Source organism: Tiliqua scincoides, chromosome 9, assembly GCF_035046505.1.
Source record: "Tiliqua scincoides isolate rTilSci1 chromosome 9, rTilSci1.hap2, whole genome shotgun sequence".
In the NCBI taxonomy this organism is placed as follows: Eukaryota; Metazoa; Chordata; class Lepidosauria; order Squamata; family Scincidae; genus Tiliqua; species Tiliqua scincoides.
In genome coordinates, this window is record NC_089829.1 from 24,863,569 (window position 1) to 24,880,546 (window position 16,978).

A 16,978-nucleotide genomic window follows, 5' to 3' on the forward strand; every position below is an offset into this window, starting at 1 on the left:
GGAACAGCGGCAGCGGCGGCGGCGGCGGGCTGGGGAGGAGGGGCTGCGAGCCGAGGAGGGTGAGCGCCGACGGGGCGGGCTTTTCCCCTCCGCCTGGCCGCAGCGAGGGATGGAGGGAGCCGGGCTGAGGCGGGGAGAAGGAGCCGCCCCGTGAGGAGAAGGGGAGGAGAGGGAGCGGGAGGGAAAGCCGAGCAGACACGAAGCCTGAGGGGAGGGGACGTGAGGGGGCGCCTCCGCTCCTCAGCTGCCCGCCCGGGCCTAGGCCAGCCTCTGAGGGGTGAGAGAGACCCTCTGGGGGAGAGGGAGGGGTCTGTGTGCACGCCTGAGACGCCCCCCACCCAGCCACCCCCTTGTGGAGGGCTCTGCGCCCCTCCCCCACCCCACCAGCTCTCCTCCCCCTTTCCTTGGGGCGCCCCGCCCTCTGCATCCCCCCTTCCTTCAGGGTGGGAGGGTCCTTTGCTCTCTGTCTTCCATCTCCCTCCTTCCACATCCTTGCTGGGGGGCATCTTCTCTTGCCTTCCTGCTTCCTTCCCCCCACACTTCTCCCCCATCCCTAGTGCCTGGGCATCCTCCTGTCTTAGGGGGTGGTGATGGTGGGGGCCTCTGTGTAGCAAGTTCATATCCCTTTGGGGTGTGTGTGTGCTGCCTCCTAAAAAACCCAGGGAGGGTGCAGGGGTGGCTTGTCTCTGGGGGGAGGGGGTGTCCCTAGCACTTGATCTTCCCCTCCCCTTGCTTTGAGCCCTTTGGGGGGGGCAAAGGGTGCACACACGTGCAACGTGGTCTTGGTGGTGGTTGCCCTCTGCCCGAGGAGGGAGATCTGCTGCCTCTGGTGGCAGGTAGCCTAGCAGCATGGTAGAGAAGCGGTGCCCGCGGCTGCAGAGAGAAAGTGTGTACCGCTGGTTTTCTGAGCTGCCCTCTCCTCAACGGGTGGAGTTCCTCTGCGGCCTGCTGGACCTGTGCATCCCCCTTGAGTTGCGCTTCCTGGGTGCCTGCCTGGAGGACCTGGCCCGCAAGGACTACCACTCGCTGCGGGATTCTGAGATCAAGGCCAACAACCCGGCTGATCTGGGCAGTCTCACCAACCTGACAGATGAGGTGGTGCGCAGCAAGCTCTTGGTTTCGCTGGCACTTCTGGGCTCATCCCACCGGGAAGCAGCTGGAGTCCTCTTTCGTACCCTCACGCACATTGACTCCGTCATTCACAACTATGGACTGCAGCTTAATGAAGGACGGACAGGGGATGAGTTTTTGCTACTCTTCACTATGGCCTCCAACCATCCTGCCTTCAGCTTCCACCAGAAACAGGTGTTGAGGCAGGAGCTCACCAAGATCCAGAATATCATTGCCAGTACCAGCAAGAGCCCCAGCACTCCCACTGCTAGCGCCATGGGAACATGTCCTGGTTGCCACAAGGTGGGTACTGCATCCTAGGCTTCTCTTCCTGGCCAAGAATTAATAACCTCAGTTAATACTACCCTGTTTGGGGAGGTCTGCCCATTAGAATTTAGCTAGAAAAGAGTCCCTTGCTGGTATAGTTCATGGTGGCTGGCAACTAGTTCTGCTGGTAAGTCAGTAATTTCATCCTTTCTTTTCCTCTCTTGTCTGTAGTGCCTGAAATTCTCTCCTCTTGCATGCGTGAATCTGCTTCCTCCCATTGTGGAAGCACATCAAAGCAGGTGGGGACAGAGGATTGCTGTCAGCTGGGGAGGTGGTTGATCAACACTTTTTAGGGGGCTCAGTTTAGCTCTGGAGCCTTCAGTACTGATCTCTATCCTGCTGTTGAGTGCTGAAGCATGAGTAGTCAATGTATACACAACTGTGATGGTGATGAGTGGATCACTGAATGCTTCGGGTGAAGATTCATATCAAGGCTGCCAACACTTGGCCTTGACAAGTGTCTGCAACAGTTCAACAAGTGCAGTTTCATCTGACACTGACGTGCTGAGAAATAGAAAATGGCAGGTACTAAATTATCCCCTCTTCATCATTATTTTTTAATCCCTGATTACAGATATGGACATCCTCTTTCCACTAGGAGTTGGCATCTCCTTTAAATCGTAATTGGGTTTGGGCATTCTCTACTGTTCAGTCAGAAAATGGTCTACAGCAAGTCACAAGGAGAGCGGTGCCTGCACAGTGGCATAGATAACTGATTGCTTCTACCACTTTTGAGAGGAGCTTTGACTGCAACATTGGTTTCCTGCTCTGGAAAGGCTAATGCTTGAGGAGCAGAGATAGTCCCTTGTTTTGAATGTGGAGTAACTGAGCAGTCCCACTAGAGGGATTTGGGACTTGAAGGAAATGGGACTGGAAAGTTGTGTTGCTTATATATCAGTAGTCAGAACCTCAGTCTCTGTTCCATGTAGCTGTAAAAGCAATGAGGCTCTTCGCAAACCTGAACTACAGTTGTTTTTTGGCTTCAGTTAATCTGTGTGACTTGGTTCTAATGAAGTGGAGCTGCAGGTTGGAGTTGTTTTGTGCAGATATCTTATAGTATGTTCGCCTTGAATATTGCTGTCTTAAAGGAATGTGATCTTGTCTATGTGCATTCTGATACTGTCTCATGCCTTTTTCCCCCCTTGTGTCAAAATATCTGGGATCAATAAGCTGAGATGAGGTTTTTAAATGGCTACTGTGATGCCATTGGAAATCCTTATGAAGAAGTATAATTAGAGAAGCAGCTTGTATGCAGGCAGTTTACTCTCAGGTTTGATTCTATTGGAAGTGACCCAAAGCAAGCTGAATCCCTTTTTATCATTGTGGCCCCATGATATAGACCTGATGAACTTGGTAAAAGAACTAAGAAAATTACATGAGAAATATATCAAATGTGATGGATTTCCAAGTTCTACTCTTGGGGACATGCTGTGCAAATTCAGTTTTGGTTCAGAGGGGCTGAGGGAAGCTAGTCCATTCAGAGATTGATAAGGATTCTTTGCATGAATAAGATCTATTTGATTGTAGTCAACACTCGCTTTAATGGAAACCAACTTCCAAGTTAGTGCAGAAGAGAAAAAATCTGTTCTTGGTTTAATATCAAACTATAATTAAGTGTATAGTATTGATGAATTCTGATATCCACAATTTTTTGTACATTTTGTTTTATTGCGTGTTCAAAAAACGGGAACTTTATTTTGCATAACCTTCTGCATAAAATCTTCCGAAGAAGAGAGCTTCATTTTTTTAAGAAACTGAATTCTTGAGACTATAAAGCAGTAGCTGCTTAAATGTATCACTTTTAAAGCTAAATCACTGCCTTAAACTTGTTGCTCGATGAGCAACTGGCAGCTTTCTCAAATGGCATCACTTAAATGACACAGCTGTACCCCAAGTACTGTGTTAAGTGTGCTGACTTATTCACACACTTGTATAACGTACAGTACTGCTTATAGGCAACTAAATGCCACCTCATCATGTTTGTATAAAAATTTTTACTACAGAGTGAGGAAAAAAGAAATTCACCTTCTGATTGAAGTCTTGCCAGATAGGAAGTGAGATGCATTTCATGGCATAGTCAGGGTGTGTAGAGCAGCCGAAAGTGTGCTGAGATGAACTGGGCTTTGAAAGGGGAATCCCGAAACTTGGGGCTGGGGAATCACTAAACAAAGAGCTTCTTCTTGACATCCTGTGGATTTTAGAGGCCAATAAAGAAAATCCAGTTTCTCAATTCACTGTTTCACAATTCATGACTGTAGTAAAAACATGATTGTGTACTATAGGAGGTACAGTTGGAATTTGCACTGCAGACCTTAAGCAGATAACTGAAGTTTCTTCAGTTTGCAGTTGTGCTTTTAAAGGGCTTGTAATCCAGATCTTCAACCCCTAGAGCTAGAAGAAAACAGTAGTTGTCCCAAGCAGTAGTTGTCCCCATCTGCGTTCCTTAAAGCCTGCCAATTAAATATCCAGTAATATGGATAAATAAATATATTGGAGACTACTGCAGTTTTCTGTTCTAGAGGAGAGTCTTGCAGAAACATATTTTCAGTACTGTACAAGTGCTTTAATTGGATACTACGAATCGACTTAAAAGATTGTATCAAGAGCAACACTTACTATCATGCTGTTATGATTTTGAGTTCTAATATGTAGTAAGAGATTCAAAAAGGGAAACTGTAGACATGGTGGTTCTCTGTAAAAAGATATGAAGTGGTTCTTCTGAGAAACTTGTTGAGTTGACAGTGAGCTGTCTAAACCTCTTACAAAGACCTGGTGCTGGTGTAACTATTAGGAATGTTAAAGGGTCTGGATGATGCTGTATACTCTACTCTCTTTTGTACAAATTCTCCCCTTCCATGATTTGCTTTAACTATGGAGATATATAGCATTACATCTTGCATTGGTGCAAACTACGTATACCAGATTCCTTCATAATGAGAATTTGCTGCCCTGTTTTAGACTCCAGTTAAGAAAAGAAATCTGGTTTGTGTTACACAGTAATCATAGTTAACACCAATGCAGTCATAATCCAATGGTACAGTTAAAGCAAACCAGGACGGGGGGGGGAGGGGGAGGATATGCACAATGAGGGTAGAGAGCGTGCAAATGCTGATCTAACAGTGGATAAAAGTCTGGGGGTATTAGTTTTTCATTGGACCTAAAAAGTTGCCTTATTTAAAGATAATAGCCTCCTATAAGAGTCAAAGTCCAGTTAAAGCTCCACATTCCTTATGTGGATGACTAATGTGAATGCTGCTAAGTTTTAGAAGCAAAACTGGATTTTGTCTCACTGGCTCCCCTGAATTTTTCTAATTTCCACCTGTATAAACCTTGAAAAAATGTGATGTGATACAGTTTCTGCAAGGTGTATTGCTCTTTATTTAAATGAATTTAAACTGATGTGATGCATTTCTAAAGAGATCTCTGGGGTACTATCCTCTTTGCTTGCAACTTTTCATCTTGATGAGTTCGTGTGGTGGTGGTGGTGAATTCCTGTGCTGACTTTCAGTGATGAGCCTTTACCCAAACGTCCTTGAAGCGAGGTCTTGGTTTTATTATCTGCTATATGTGTCTGTCCAGTAGTTTGCTTGTTCGTAAAGCAAAGTTTGTCTCTACCTGCTTTTCTTGTCAAAAATATTTGTTAATGTTAAAAAACAAAACAAGGTCTTGCCAGTTATCAGTTTATTCACACCTGTCTGTGTTCCATCAGTGGTCAAACACCTAACTGTTCTGGGATGAACACTGTTTGCTGCTCGAAATTAAGGTTAGCCATGGCAACTATTTTTGTACAGAAGTGGAACCTGGATAACTTGGGAAAATTGCATTTTCTTAACAGGCAAGCTGCATGTGTGCCTGTTAAATTCACAAAGTGGCTTTGGGTGTCTTCTAAGGACCAAAGCATTGCCAAGTGGCCAAGTATTGCCTTGATGCATTTATTTTCTGGGGGAAGAGGGAAATGCTGGAAAGTGGCAAGGAATCCACTGACTCTTGGAATTGGGATTGAGGAAATTTGGGCAGATGAGAAGCAACAGCTTGTTTGGACTTCAGGGCTTTCTTAGAAAGGTGAGCAAGTGAGCTCAGGACCCCAGCATAGGCTGGCTGCTTCCTCCTGGATGTGGCGGGCTGTGTGTGGAAGAAATCCTGTTGGGCCTAGAAGTAGGGGAAAAAAGTACTACTGAGGTCTTTGTTGGGAGTGATGAATTGTTTCATAGGACAGTGTATATTGTGAAATGGCATATTACTGTTGCATTCTGTAATTTTAAAAAGGAGAGAATATCAGAAGATAAAACTGATGTTTCATTGTGTTTCCTCCTCCTGAGGAATCTCAACTATATGTTGCATCAAAGAGTTTGTCACTAGGTGCTGAAGTTACTAAACAGTTGTAACAAGCCTCAACCAAAAGAATATTAATTGTGTATTAAGTGCTGCATTTGGAGTTGATCAGGGTTTTTGGTTTACATGCACATTTGAGAACAGTAAGCCAGCCTACCTGTTGAATTGATTGAAGGTGGCTGTGAAATGAGAACAGGATCTAACATCTTCCAGAATGGATTTTTGAGGAAGCGAGGTCCCTGTTCGCTGTTGGAAGAATGGTAAAATTAGCCATAGTATAGCTGTGAACCAGTACAGACAAACGGTTCGTAGGTTATCTTATTGGTTCAGTTCATGTGTGACATCAAACCGTGGTGCAGTGTTACATTTTGAGTATCATTTTTTGTCATTTTTATTGTCATTTTGTTATTGTGTGGATACCGCAAATCTGCATCATGGGGTACAGGATCATTTTCTGTCACACACAAAGGAACTTGCAAATGGGAAACATGCTTTCCACTAACGATTTTTAATAGCTTATTAGAGTTCTTTCTAGGGTGATGCTAAGAATGTTCTAATTTGGAGTAGTAAAATTGCTTGTTTTCCCCCCTCTCTCCAGGTCACTGCAAGATCTGAGACCCCCATAAACAGCATCGGTAACAGTTTAGAAAATGCACTACATACATCTGCACATTCCATTGAGGAGTCACTACCTAAAAGGTCTTCAGGGAAACACTCTAAAGGTGCAACTACAGGTTTTGTATAATCTTTTTTTTTCTTCAAGAGAAATGATATCTTTCTTACTACTGTAAAAATTATCTGCAATTGATTCTAGCTTTTTAAAGTGTTTCCAGTATTAGTCACTAAATAGAAGTGAATTAATGTAGGTATATTGGGACAATTTATGCATTTAAATCAGACTTGACAAACTCATTAATGCTAAGGTGTTATCTGCATTTCTGAACTTGGTCTCCAGTAGCAACTAGTCATCCAGCAGATTCTAGGCTCACCTGATTTACTTGTTTGGAAGGAGTTCTGGTCCAGAATTCTGTGTCTAATATATACATGTCATTGTTTTTCTATAACACTGGTAAGTTTATTTCCTTCAATACTTACTTCTGTATAACAACTACAGCAGAAATTTTGAAATCCTAGATGACTTTTAAAATCCAGTTTTCCAGTTAACATATGGTTCAGTAGCAAAGACCAACTATTGGTCTGAAAAACTGGAATCAGTTTGTGCTGACTTTCTTCCTTAGCTTTGTCTTTTGAAACCTAGATAGTGAAATTGCAAAAGTTAGAATAGTATTTCCCAACCTGAGAGTCAGCTCCCAGGGCTACCGAAAATACCCCTAAACCAGCAGTTTTCAAACTCCAAAGGAGTTCGAGCCCCACAGTAAGTCCTTGTGGGGTGGGGGTGGGAAGACTGAACTTACCAGAGCCTCCTGCAGCCTCCTGGGGATGCAGGGCTCTCCAGGTCTTCAAAAGTGAAAATGGAGCAATCACGCCCCGCCTCCTCAAAACCGGAAGTGGAGCGTGATTCCTCTGTTTTCACTTTTGAAGACCTGAGGAGCCCTGCAGATGCTCGCACAGGGCTCTCCGCATCCCTGGGAGCCTGCAGGAGGCTCAGGTAAGTCCAACCAAGCCCCTTGCTGCCCCCTTAGCGACATGATCCTGGGAATTGCATTGCTGCCTCCTCCCTGCCTCCTCGCTGCCCTCGCCCCTTAAGGTGGCAGAGGCCAGGGTCTTCAGGCTGTGATGTTGTGACGCCCCGGTTTGAAAAGCCATGCGCTAAGCACTTCCTGACACTTCCCCCGCACCCTCTGGAGGTTGGTACTACCTCCAGGCATGTTTTTTTAAAACGCTTTTTCGTGGTGGCGGCAGCAGCAGCACAATCAAAGAAGTGCCATTGCTTCTGAGTCGCCATCCCCCATCACTCCCTGCAACTATTCAGTGGTTCCCCAACCTTTGAGTAAAGGTTGGGAACCACTGAACTTGAAGCAGACTATTCGAACACCAGCATACTTATCTGTAATTGCTGTTGAGAACTTGAGAGTTAAATACACAACCACAAATGTCTTTTTTCCTAGTGCAGTGTGATTAATCTCTTTTACCATGACTAGTAAAATAGTAATACTGTATTAGAGGAAGAACAAATTCTCTCTGGATTATAGCTAGACACAAATCATCAATCTCTCTGTGGTTCTGTAACCATGTAAACATTAAAATAGCATTTTAATGTACATTAAAGTAGTCCAAGCTTCTAGTTAACCAACAGGCATAACCAGCACTTCTTTGTTTTATTAATATACAGGTGTGAGTGTTCCACCGATCTTTCAATCATTCTTACACCCGCAACAGATGTAAACTGTAACTATCTAACCAGTGGTTGAGGCAAGGGATGCATGGGAGTGTGCTGTTAACGCTGGTTGCTTTGTATCTTGATTGAGTACAAATCTGCTTTCCCTAGTTCTTGTTCTTGCAAGTAGAGTTACAGCCAGGTCATGTTCTCCTGCTTTAGTTTCTGCTGTAGCACAAGAAGAGACTTGCATAGCAACTGCTAAACTGACATCCTGTCTTGGACAACTAGGACAGAGCCCTCTTTTGACTTTTCAGAACTTGAATGAACTTCTTCCACTTTGAACAACCCAAAGCTGCTTTCCACTGCTGTGTCAGTTCAGTTCCTTCTACTCTAACTGGAAAATATGCCACTTGGGTGACCAGTTCCCACCTTGAAGATGACATGCTTCATACTTGTAATGTGCTTTTCCTTTAGAGTGTATACCTCTGTAGCAGTGTGTCTGAGGGGCTGGTATTTTCTGCTTGCATTGACATTTTAGTTTGTGGCATTTGAGAAATGAGCCTTAACTCACTCTAAGAAATGCATCAAGACCTTACTATTTAAGGGATTTGTAGTCCACCTTTTAGCTTAAAAACCTCACAAGGCAACTTAAGTATAAAGTTTGCAATCTATAAAAGCCATTCAGTAACCTTTTAGAATGTTTCCAGTATTTTTTCCCTACCCGCCCAGTTAAGAACTCTGTTCTTTGTGTAGAATCTAATTAAAATAACTTGCATTTCATATTTATGACACAGCTGGTGCTTTGTAATGGAAACTGTTAGGCGGCCTTTACTATAGGCATAACTTCCTATGTGAATACTGTTTGCGTTTTTTCTAACTTTGTGGCCACTAAACTTTGAGTTTTGTGTTTTTAAAGTTAATTTTGACTAAACTAAACGACTCCAAGAAGTTTTGTCTGTGGCAAAGTCTGGCTTCTGGCATTTTGTGTACATGGGAAATTGTAACAATTCCCCAAAGAGTTGAAAATAGTCTTTTCGTACTCATGGAAACACTTGCCCAGAACAAAACTGGAATCTATCCCTGATAATGATGCGGTGACTGATTGGAGTCTAGTCTAAGATCTATGTACTAAAAATAGAAAATAAAAATTCATCAGTTCAGTAGGTGGTAAATGTGAAAATTCTTCCTGTTTCATTGCTATTGAGGAACCAGAGTTGAGTTTAATAACATCCTTGAAATTTGAAGTTTAGAGCAAAAGTGCTTCATCCCTGTGTGAGCAACTTATAAGCAGTAGTTGCACTGTGTAAGTAGTGTTGCACTGTGTTTGTAGTCTGTCTCTTTAACACTGTACCAGATGTGGTCTTGACCACAGCATATTTTCCAAAGCATAGTGTGGGATAGAATACATTAAACCAGATGTTGAAATGAATTTAGCTTTCAGGAAGCTCTTACAGTAGTATGGTAAGATGTACAACACACTTTAAAACTAACCCTATAACTACCTTGCTGCACATGGCTCCTTCTGAAATCATATTTTTTTGTATACACACAGATGTAATGAGTATGCAGCAATGTCAAAATCATGGCACTTTTCAAGGTCATGTAATCATGGCAAAATACCTTTTACATGAGCAAGTATATATGGATCACATATGGCTTGCTTTCTTCTTAGATCTTTAGTAAATTCTAAAATATGTAGTATGTAGAGGAAGCAATGTATGGATTTATACTCCTTTCAGTTAAAATGATCCTCAAAGTGACTTATAATAATACAAAAGAATTCAGGACCCCCATAGTCCTCTAAATGATACTTCCATTCACTTGTTCAGTCTCTAAGCAATTGGTAGTTGGATCAGACTTCTTTTCCAGTAGGGAGAGGGAGGTGAGCAGACTCTCTGCAACTGTTCCATTCTCTGGCTAATGATGGGGACCAGGCTTATCTTCCTTTTGCTGTGGTGTTTGTTCTGAGAGGCAATAGTGCAACATTCCAGGGACCCTCTGTTTGGGGGCAGAAGCTTCCATTCCCTTCTCCAGTCCCCAGGCATCTAATATATATTATGCAGGTGATCCAGGGCCTCCCGTGGATATGGGGAAACCCATCCCTGTGCCCCACTGAAGCCCCCCATGCCCATTAGCATTGTTTAGATGCTTTTTGGGTCGAAGTGTTTCTTTTACAGGATGTTATAAGCTTGCATGCTTATAGCATGTGCAGACAGCCTGAATGCTTGACGTGACTAGATCGAACGTTAACAGGAAGAGGGAAGTTAACTGCTTCCTGTTAATGTTTGATCTAATCTCATCAAGCATTCAGGCTGCCTGCACATGCTATAAGCATGCAAGCTTATAACATCCTGTAAAAGAAACACTTTGCTCCAGCAAGCATCTAAACAATGCTAATGAGCATGGGGGGGTGGATCTACGGAATACTGGGGATGCCTCTTTAAGGCATAATGATTGTACTTCAGAATAGTATCTGTCCCTTAGATTTCCCCCCCCCCATAGGCTATTTTCCTGCACTGTCTGGTTATGTTTTTAACAGATGCAGAAGTATCGTCCTTTGAATTGTCTCTGTTCTAGGACTTATTCTTCGATACAATTGCCAATCATTTACCAGGCAGTCTGACTACTTTCACGTACGCCAACATTCTTGTCTGAATATGCATCTTGCTTCCATACAAGGGTAGCTTAAAGAATCTGAATGTTTTAGGTTAAAGTTATGGTCATTCGCAAGCAGTAGAAATAGCAAATTATGCAGAATGGAACCACTTGTATGTGGCAGGATGTAAAAACTTTGATTTTTATGTTGGAGGCATAGGTCTCCTTTTGGAAGACGGTGGCTGCAGTGCAGATATATGTACAAATCAACTAAAGTCAAGGAGAATAATATTCGTGTAAGAATTGGGAGAGTACATTTCTGCAGTTTGCTGAAAGCAGCTTGAAATTCAAAACTGGTTAGCTAATTCATGTGAATAGTCTCACATTGTGAGGAAATCTTGCAGCAAGTGCTACTGAAAAAAGATCATTTGTAAATGAACACCTGTAGCATGCAGACCTTGGCCTAAGAGGACTATAACGTGATAAAATAACAGTCCAGGAGATTAATGGAACAGCCGCCCATAAAGCATAGATCAAGACTAGTATAGTCTGACTGTGAAGCAGGAGTTGAAAGCATAGCAGCGTGATTAAGAAAGATGTTTAGTCCTGGCCAGGACTAAAGAGCAGTTTCCATTTTCTTTTGAAACCTTAATTGAGGAGGCAGAGCGATCCGTGCAAAACGTGTATGTGTAAGCAAGCAAAAGCACTGGTGCATCTTTTTCTGAAACAAAATGTGGATTTTGAGCTTTGTAATGCATTTAATTGACCCCAAATTCTGACTTTTGTTGATCTCGGTCAACATCTTTAGTGATGTATATGCTATTGAAGTATTTTAAATGGCTTCTGATATACAGGTGGCCCTCGGTATCTGTGGGTTCAGTAACTGTGGATTTGAATATCCACGAATTCTGAACTCATGGGATGGGCCACCTGTTGCCCATGCATGGCCTCCCTGACCCTCAGAAGGCCATTGGAGAACTGAAAATCAAGCCTTTGGATTTCAACCAAAAGCCAGAGTTGTGCTTTTCGGTCCTCAGAAGGCCCTCCAAACCCAGCTGGAGCACAGCTCCAGTCGGGGGGTCAGAAGGTTTGGGGCCTAAAACCCACGGATTCAATAATGGATTTAGATATCCACAGGGGTTCCAGGAATGGAACCCCCGCAGATACTGAGGGTCTCCCTGTATACTTGTCCTTCTGGTTGTATCAAGGTTTGATGCTGTCTGTGTGAATAAGGCAGCTTATGCATTTTAAGCCTAAACTTTAAAATGGCAATGCAGCCTTTTGAGCTGCTTCAGGAGTGCATGATCAAGATGGAGCAATAGAGATCAAATTCCAAGTCTGTTCAAGGAGCTTGAAGCTCTTCTCCTTGGTATATAGACTTTTGAGGTGAAACTAACTACCATGTGTCATTGGCTGAAGAAAGCAGTAAAATGACTTGTTTAACTATATGGTAATGACTAAGCACCAGCTGTAATTGTTTCTCTCTTCCTGGCTGGAGTAATCTTTATGCTATAATCAGATCTTGAGTAAGTGTTATTGTTTTCTCCAAATAAGAAAAAGGACCAAGTAGAAATTATGTGCCCCTCCTTTCTAACTCCTGGTGCTATACTCCTTGGGAAAGGCCATTGATTTATTGCATTACCTCACTGCATTGAGTGGATCCATTTCACCAGTGTATCATGCCTATGCTATTTTTATCAAAAACTTGAAGGGGCAGCACTGATGAAATTACATCATATACACGCACAGCTGAAATAAAGTGGTATAAATCACAAAGGTCACTTAAGAGATTATCCCTATGTGACTCAAACAATTTCAGTTTATATACTGTTTCAGATGGAGATAGGACAGGACTGTTTTAGATTTGGAAATTATTCTTTTTGCATGTTGGCTTGGTGCAGGTGTTCTGCAGCATAGACCAGTTATGGAAGAGACTCAACATAAATGATTGGTGTTGGCTTAACTTTCAGTCCAAATGAGATAGGTAATAGGCTGCTGTTTAAAGTTCTTAGGAAGAAGAGTTGCTGAGGGAAAGAAGAATGGGCCGGCATCTGAAGTGGTTTGGCATCCATGAGGTGTCTGGAAGGCAGCAAGCAGCCCACTGATTAGAGCTGCCTTGCCAAAGCTACTGGCTACTGATGGGTATGCATTGCCATGAAGCAGCTGGGCAGCCAGCTTTTATAAACTGGAGGAGATGATCCCTTGATTGGCAGTCAGGTTGCTGACTTTATTGGCTAGTAACTTCAGTAGATTTGCTTGCAGTTATGTGGTGATCCTGATTTCCAGAAGGCTTTAAGGAACCTTTACTACTTGTTTGTTTGGACTTCCAGTTGTTGTAGGTTGTACAACAATACAGTGGTGCCCCCTTATCCATAGGGGTTCCATTCCATTGATAGCTAAAACCACGGATGTGGGTGAACACCCATCCCCGCGGTCCAGCCCCCCCCCCCGACGCAAGAGAAGCTCTGCTCCCCTTGCCTTCACAGGGGCTTCTGAGCCCAGCAGAAACAGAGGACATCTGTCCTGGCCTTTGCCAGTCTCAGACTGAACTCTGAATGTGAAAAAACGTGACTTCTGGTTTCATGGAGAAACAGCAAGTGATGCTTTTAATGCCTTAGAAGACATTGGGAGGCCTGGGAAGGCTCTCCAAGGCTTCCTTGGGCCTCCCAATGTCTTCTAAGGCATTACAAACATCATTTTCGGTTTCTCCGTGAAACCAGAAGTCACGTTTTTTCACATTCAGAGTTCAGTCTGAGCTTGGCAGAGCAGGGATGAGATCTCCTCAGCCTCTGCTGGACTCAGAAGCCCCTCTGGAGGCAAGGGAAGCTGAGCTCTTCTCACCCCTGGAGGGGGCGCACACTTTGGGGCAGGACCTGATCTGCAGATAATTGAATCTGCAGATACGGGTCTGCAGGTATGGAAGCCCCCTTATAGTCAGGTTTCCAAAGACAATGGAATCTGATCTTGCTTCTCTTTCCTTGGTCAAAACTAAGCATCTTTGCTATGCTTCGTACTCATGCTTCACAATCACAATGGCTGAAAATTCCATCTTGCTTGCTGACAGTATTTAACAAAGAGCATGAATATTGTGACTTTTTGGTTAAGCACCGAATTAAATTATTTTATACATGTGTTTTAAATCTGAGAATTTTAAGAAGAAATGTAAAGAGATCTGGAAAACTAGGGGAAAATGCTTTAGTACAAATGTTTATCTTTATAGAATTTGCTGACATCCCTAGTATTTTGTAAAATGTTCAAATTGTCTCTTTTCAAATCTAGTACTAGGGCTCAGACTTTGAAGATGATGACAGTTATATAGTAGGAAGCTTACATGGGTTTGCAAGTAAGATAGGTTCTTTATATTATGTATGTGGGCACAGGTAGATCCTCTGGGTACTAATGTAGAAACTGGTTATGAATGTCAAAGTGTCCATTGACAGCTCCAGCTTAATACGTTTTCCCCCAAACCACAGGCATGATAATCCAAAAGCATGGAAGTGCCCACCTTTTCTTACCTTAAATTTTCCTACACTGCTTTTGTTCTGGAGTGATAAGGCTGCAGCTTCAGCCACAGACATTACTCTGGTCATAGCTTTTTCAGACTGCCATCTGATCTCCTAGCTAGGGTGTTTTATCACTAGATAGTTCTCCAAGGCATGCTGTTCCAACAGCTGCTGATACATTGTAATCCTACTGACTTGTTCCCAGGTATGTTACCCTATGATGGCACAATATTGCCTAGAAGCTCAAAATGTTCTAGAGTCCCTTCCTACAGCACCCTTGTGAGTTTGTTATACCATGGCACCCAGTTTGAGAACCACTGTATTAGTTGGTTAAAATCCATTGCTGCTACTTTAAGTCTACTGTAAAGTGAGTAAGCTGGCTAGTTTACTGTTGATACAAGAGGGAAAACTGTTATCCAGAGAACTTGGTAAAAAACTTCCTGTGTTTAGCTCCTAACATCGGAAGATAGTATGTTGGATTCAGCTGTTTTGTTTAAGAAAAAAAATCCCGTGGTTTTTTGTTTCCTGTTCCAGAGATGAGTCATACCCCTTTAAACAGCAGTTAGAAAAAATAACCTTTAATATACTAATAAAGTTCTGGAAAACTTATTAAGCTGGACTTTGTGGTTAACTGAAATGCTGACTTCACTACTCTCTGGTCACTGAATGTATAACTTTTTACTTAATTTTTTTTTAAAGAATAAGAGGATATGAACTCAGGCTTCTTGTTTCATCTAGATGCTGCATTTTGGAAGCACATGAAAGAGTTATTCAGTCTGAAAATAAAGAACCGAATTGGGAAAACAGGAACATAAAGAATAGCAGCACTAAGAATTGGAAGCAGAGAATGCAACTAATAAATATTAAGCTGTCTGTAGGCTGCCCCATGAGTGTTTTTATCAGTCTGTGACATTAGAACAATCCTTATTGTCGATGAGGAATTATTAAATAGCAGCTTTCCTGAGCAATCCTTTCACTTGCTTCTGTAGACACTGTTATGCTGAAGCATTTCACCATAAAAGATAAGCTTAGATAAGAAGCTCGTTGTTGGTCATTTCGCTTCCCAGATTCCTCCCCGTCATGCCTGCGCAGAGCAGCCTGTTTGGATTGTGTGCTTTGTGGCATTCTACCATGGGGTATGTGAGGTGAATTTGTGATAGCACACTTCCCCTGCAGATCTTTGGTACCTTGTGTCAGGACTGCTTACTTTTTTTTTTTTGAGAACAGACGGGCAGCCCAATCCTGAGCTGTTTGGCGTATGGGGCTGCAGCAGCGCTGAAAATGGCTGCCGCTGTATCCTACACGCTCCAGGCAGCTGCCACCTCCTCCTCCTCAACCTGTTTGCTAGCGTGTGACCTGGCAGTAAGCCGGCGCATACTCCTTAGGATTGGGGCCTAAAGCAGCCATTCTCAACCTTTTTCTGGCTATAGCTCCCTAGAGTTCTTTTCAGGTTTCAGAGCCCCCATCAAACAAGGCTACAAACAGATAAACATAAAATAACACAGGCCTACAAAATTGAGGGTCAGAAAAGTTTTTCCAGAACTTTATGGTGGTTTGATATGAATTTGGGGTGCCAGTTCCAAAAATGGCATTCGTTTTGCCCTGTCGCATCTAGTTTTGGAGATATAGTATAGCCTCTTTAGTGAATGGTTCAAGCAGCTTCCTCATGAGGAAGCTATGGTGTAGGCTTCCTCATGAGGAAGCTGCTTGAACCATTCACTAAAGAGGCTATGCCGTGTCTCCAAAACTAGACATGATAAGGCAAAACGGATGCCATTTTTGGAATCAGCACCCCAAATATACCCAGGAATTGGTGTAATGTTTAAGGAAGCAAAATGTGTGTTGGCCTGTGTAATTTATTATTGAACACCAAGAAAACTTGAACATTCTGGCATACTGGACAAAACTTTATAAAATGTGTGAATTTAAATATCTGTTAGGACTAATGTGATCTTTGAGCCTAGTACTCTTCTGCAAGTTTCATATTAGGCACCAAATTAGACAGTAACAGGTGGAGTCTTGTCGCAGTGTCAATTCTGTTCCTGGATTTTGTCAAGGAAACTACCTTGCTGATATGTTGCTACCAGATATGTTGAGGAAAAGGCAATAAAAAATCTGGGCTTTTTTCCCCACAGTGTTGGGCAGATCACTCTTAATCCAAAAATCTTTTTTAACCGACTGAACTGACAATGTGCAGCTATATGACTCTGAAGATCAATCAGACTCTCTTGAATTTCTTCAGCTTGTGTGGGTTGTACTTCAAATGGATTCAAAATCCAATCTGAGACACCAAGGTTTAACAGGTCATTAAATCTTGCTTGCATATCCTTGTGTATCTGCATGAGATGTTGCATGTAAATATTAAGGTCATTGTCCTTCAGTGCCTCTGCAATAGTCTTTAGGTTTGCAAATTGTAAGAATTTCCGCTCTATATTGTGCTAATCAACTTTGAGTTTCTTTAGGAAAGAAACAAGGACTTCCTTACTATCTACAAGGTTACTGGCTTTGCCCTGTAAGATCTTGTTTAACAAATTAAGTTTCTGAAAGATATCAGTCTTGTAGAATCTGTCTGCCTTAGCATCAATAAGTTTTTCTCCATGCTCTTTATCAGACCTGAAGGAAACTATGGTGTCCCAGAATGTAACAAAACATTGAAGAGAGGCAGAGAGAGAGAGTACATGAACCTGCCCCGTGTACAACCCCCTCCTGCTGCTTGTTCACTATGCTCTACTACCAGCTTTCTGACTCTTTGCTCATTACTCTCTCTCTCCCTCTGCATTTTCTGAGCTGTGCAGCAATACCAGCCTGGGTAGGTTGGAGGGAAGCCCGG

At 42.8% G+C, this 16,978-nt stretch overlaps 1 protein-coding gene across 2 annotated transcripts in view; it reads left to right on the plus strand.

Moving 5' to 3' along the window:
- The first annotated feature begins 552 nt into the window (after positions 1–552).
- ZCCHC14 (zinc finger CCHC-type containing 14) overlaps positions 553–16,978 on the plus strand; it is a 34,378-nt gene continuing 17,952 nt past the window's right edge. Inside the window, exons 1-2 of one of the 2 annotated variants that reach the window (XM_066637666.1) lie at positions 553–1,413; positions 6,368–6,503. In XM_066637666.1, the coding sequence (XP_066493763.1) occupies positions 850–1,413; positions 6,368–6,503 (700 nt within the window). In that variant the 5' untranslated portion in view covers positions 553–849. The remainder of the gene's footprint in view (positions 1,414–6,367; positions 6,504–16,978) is intronic. The other variant, XM_066637667.1, reaches the window with a different exon arrangement.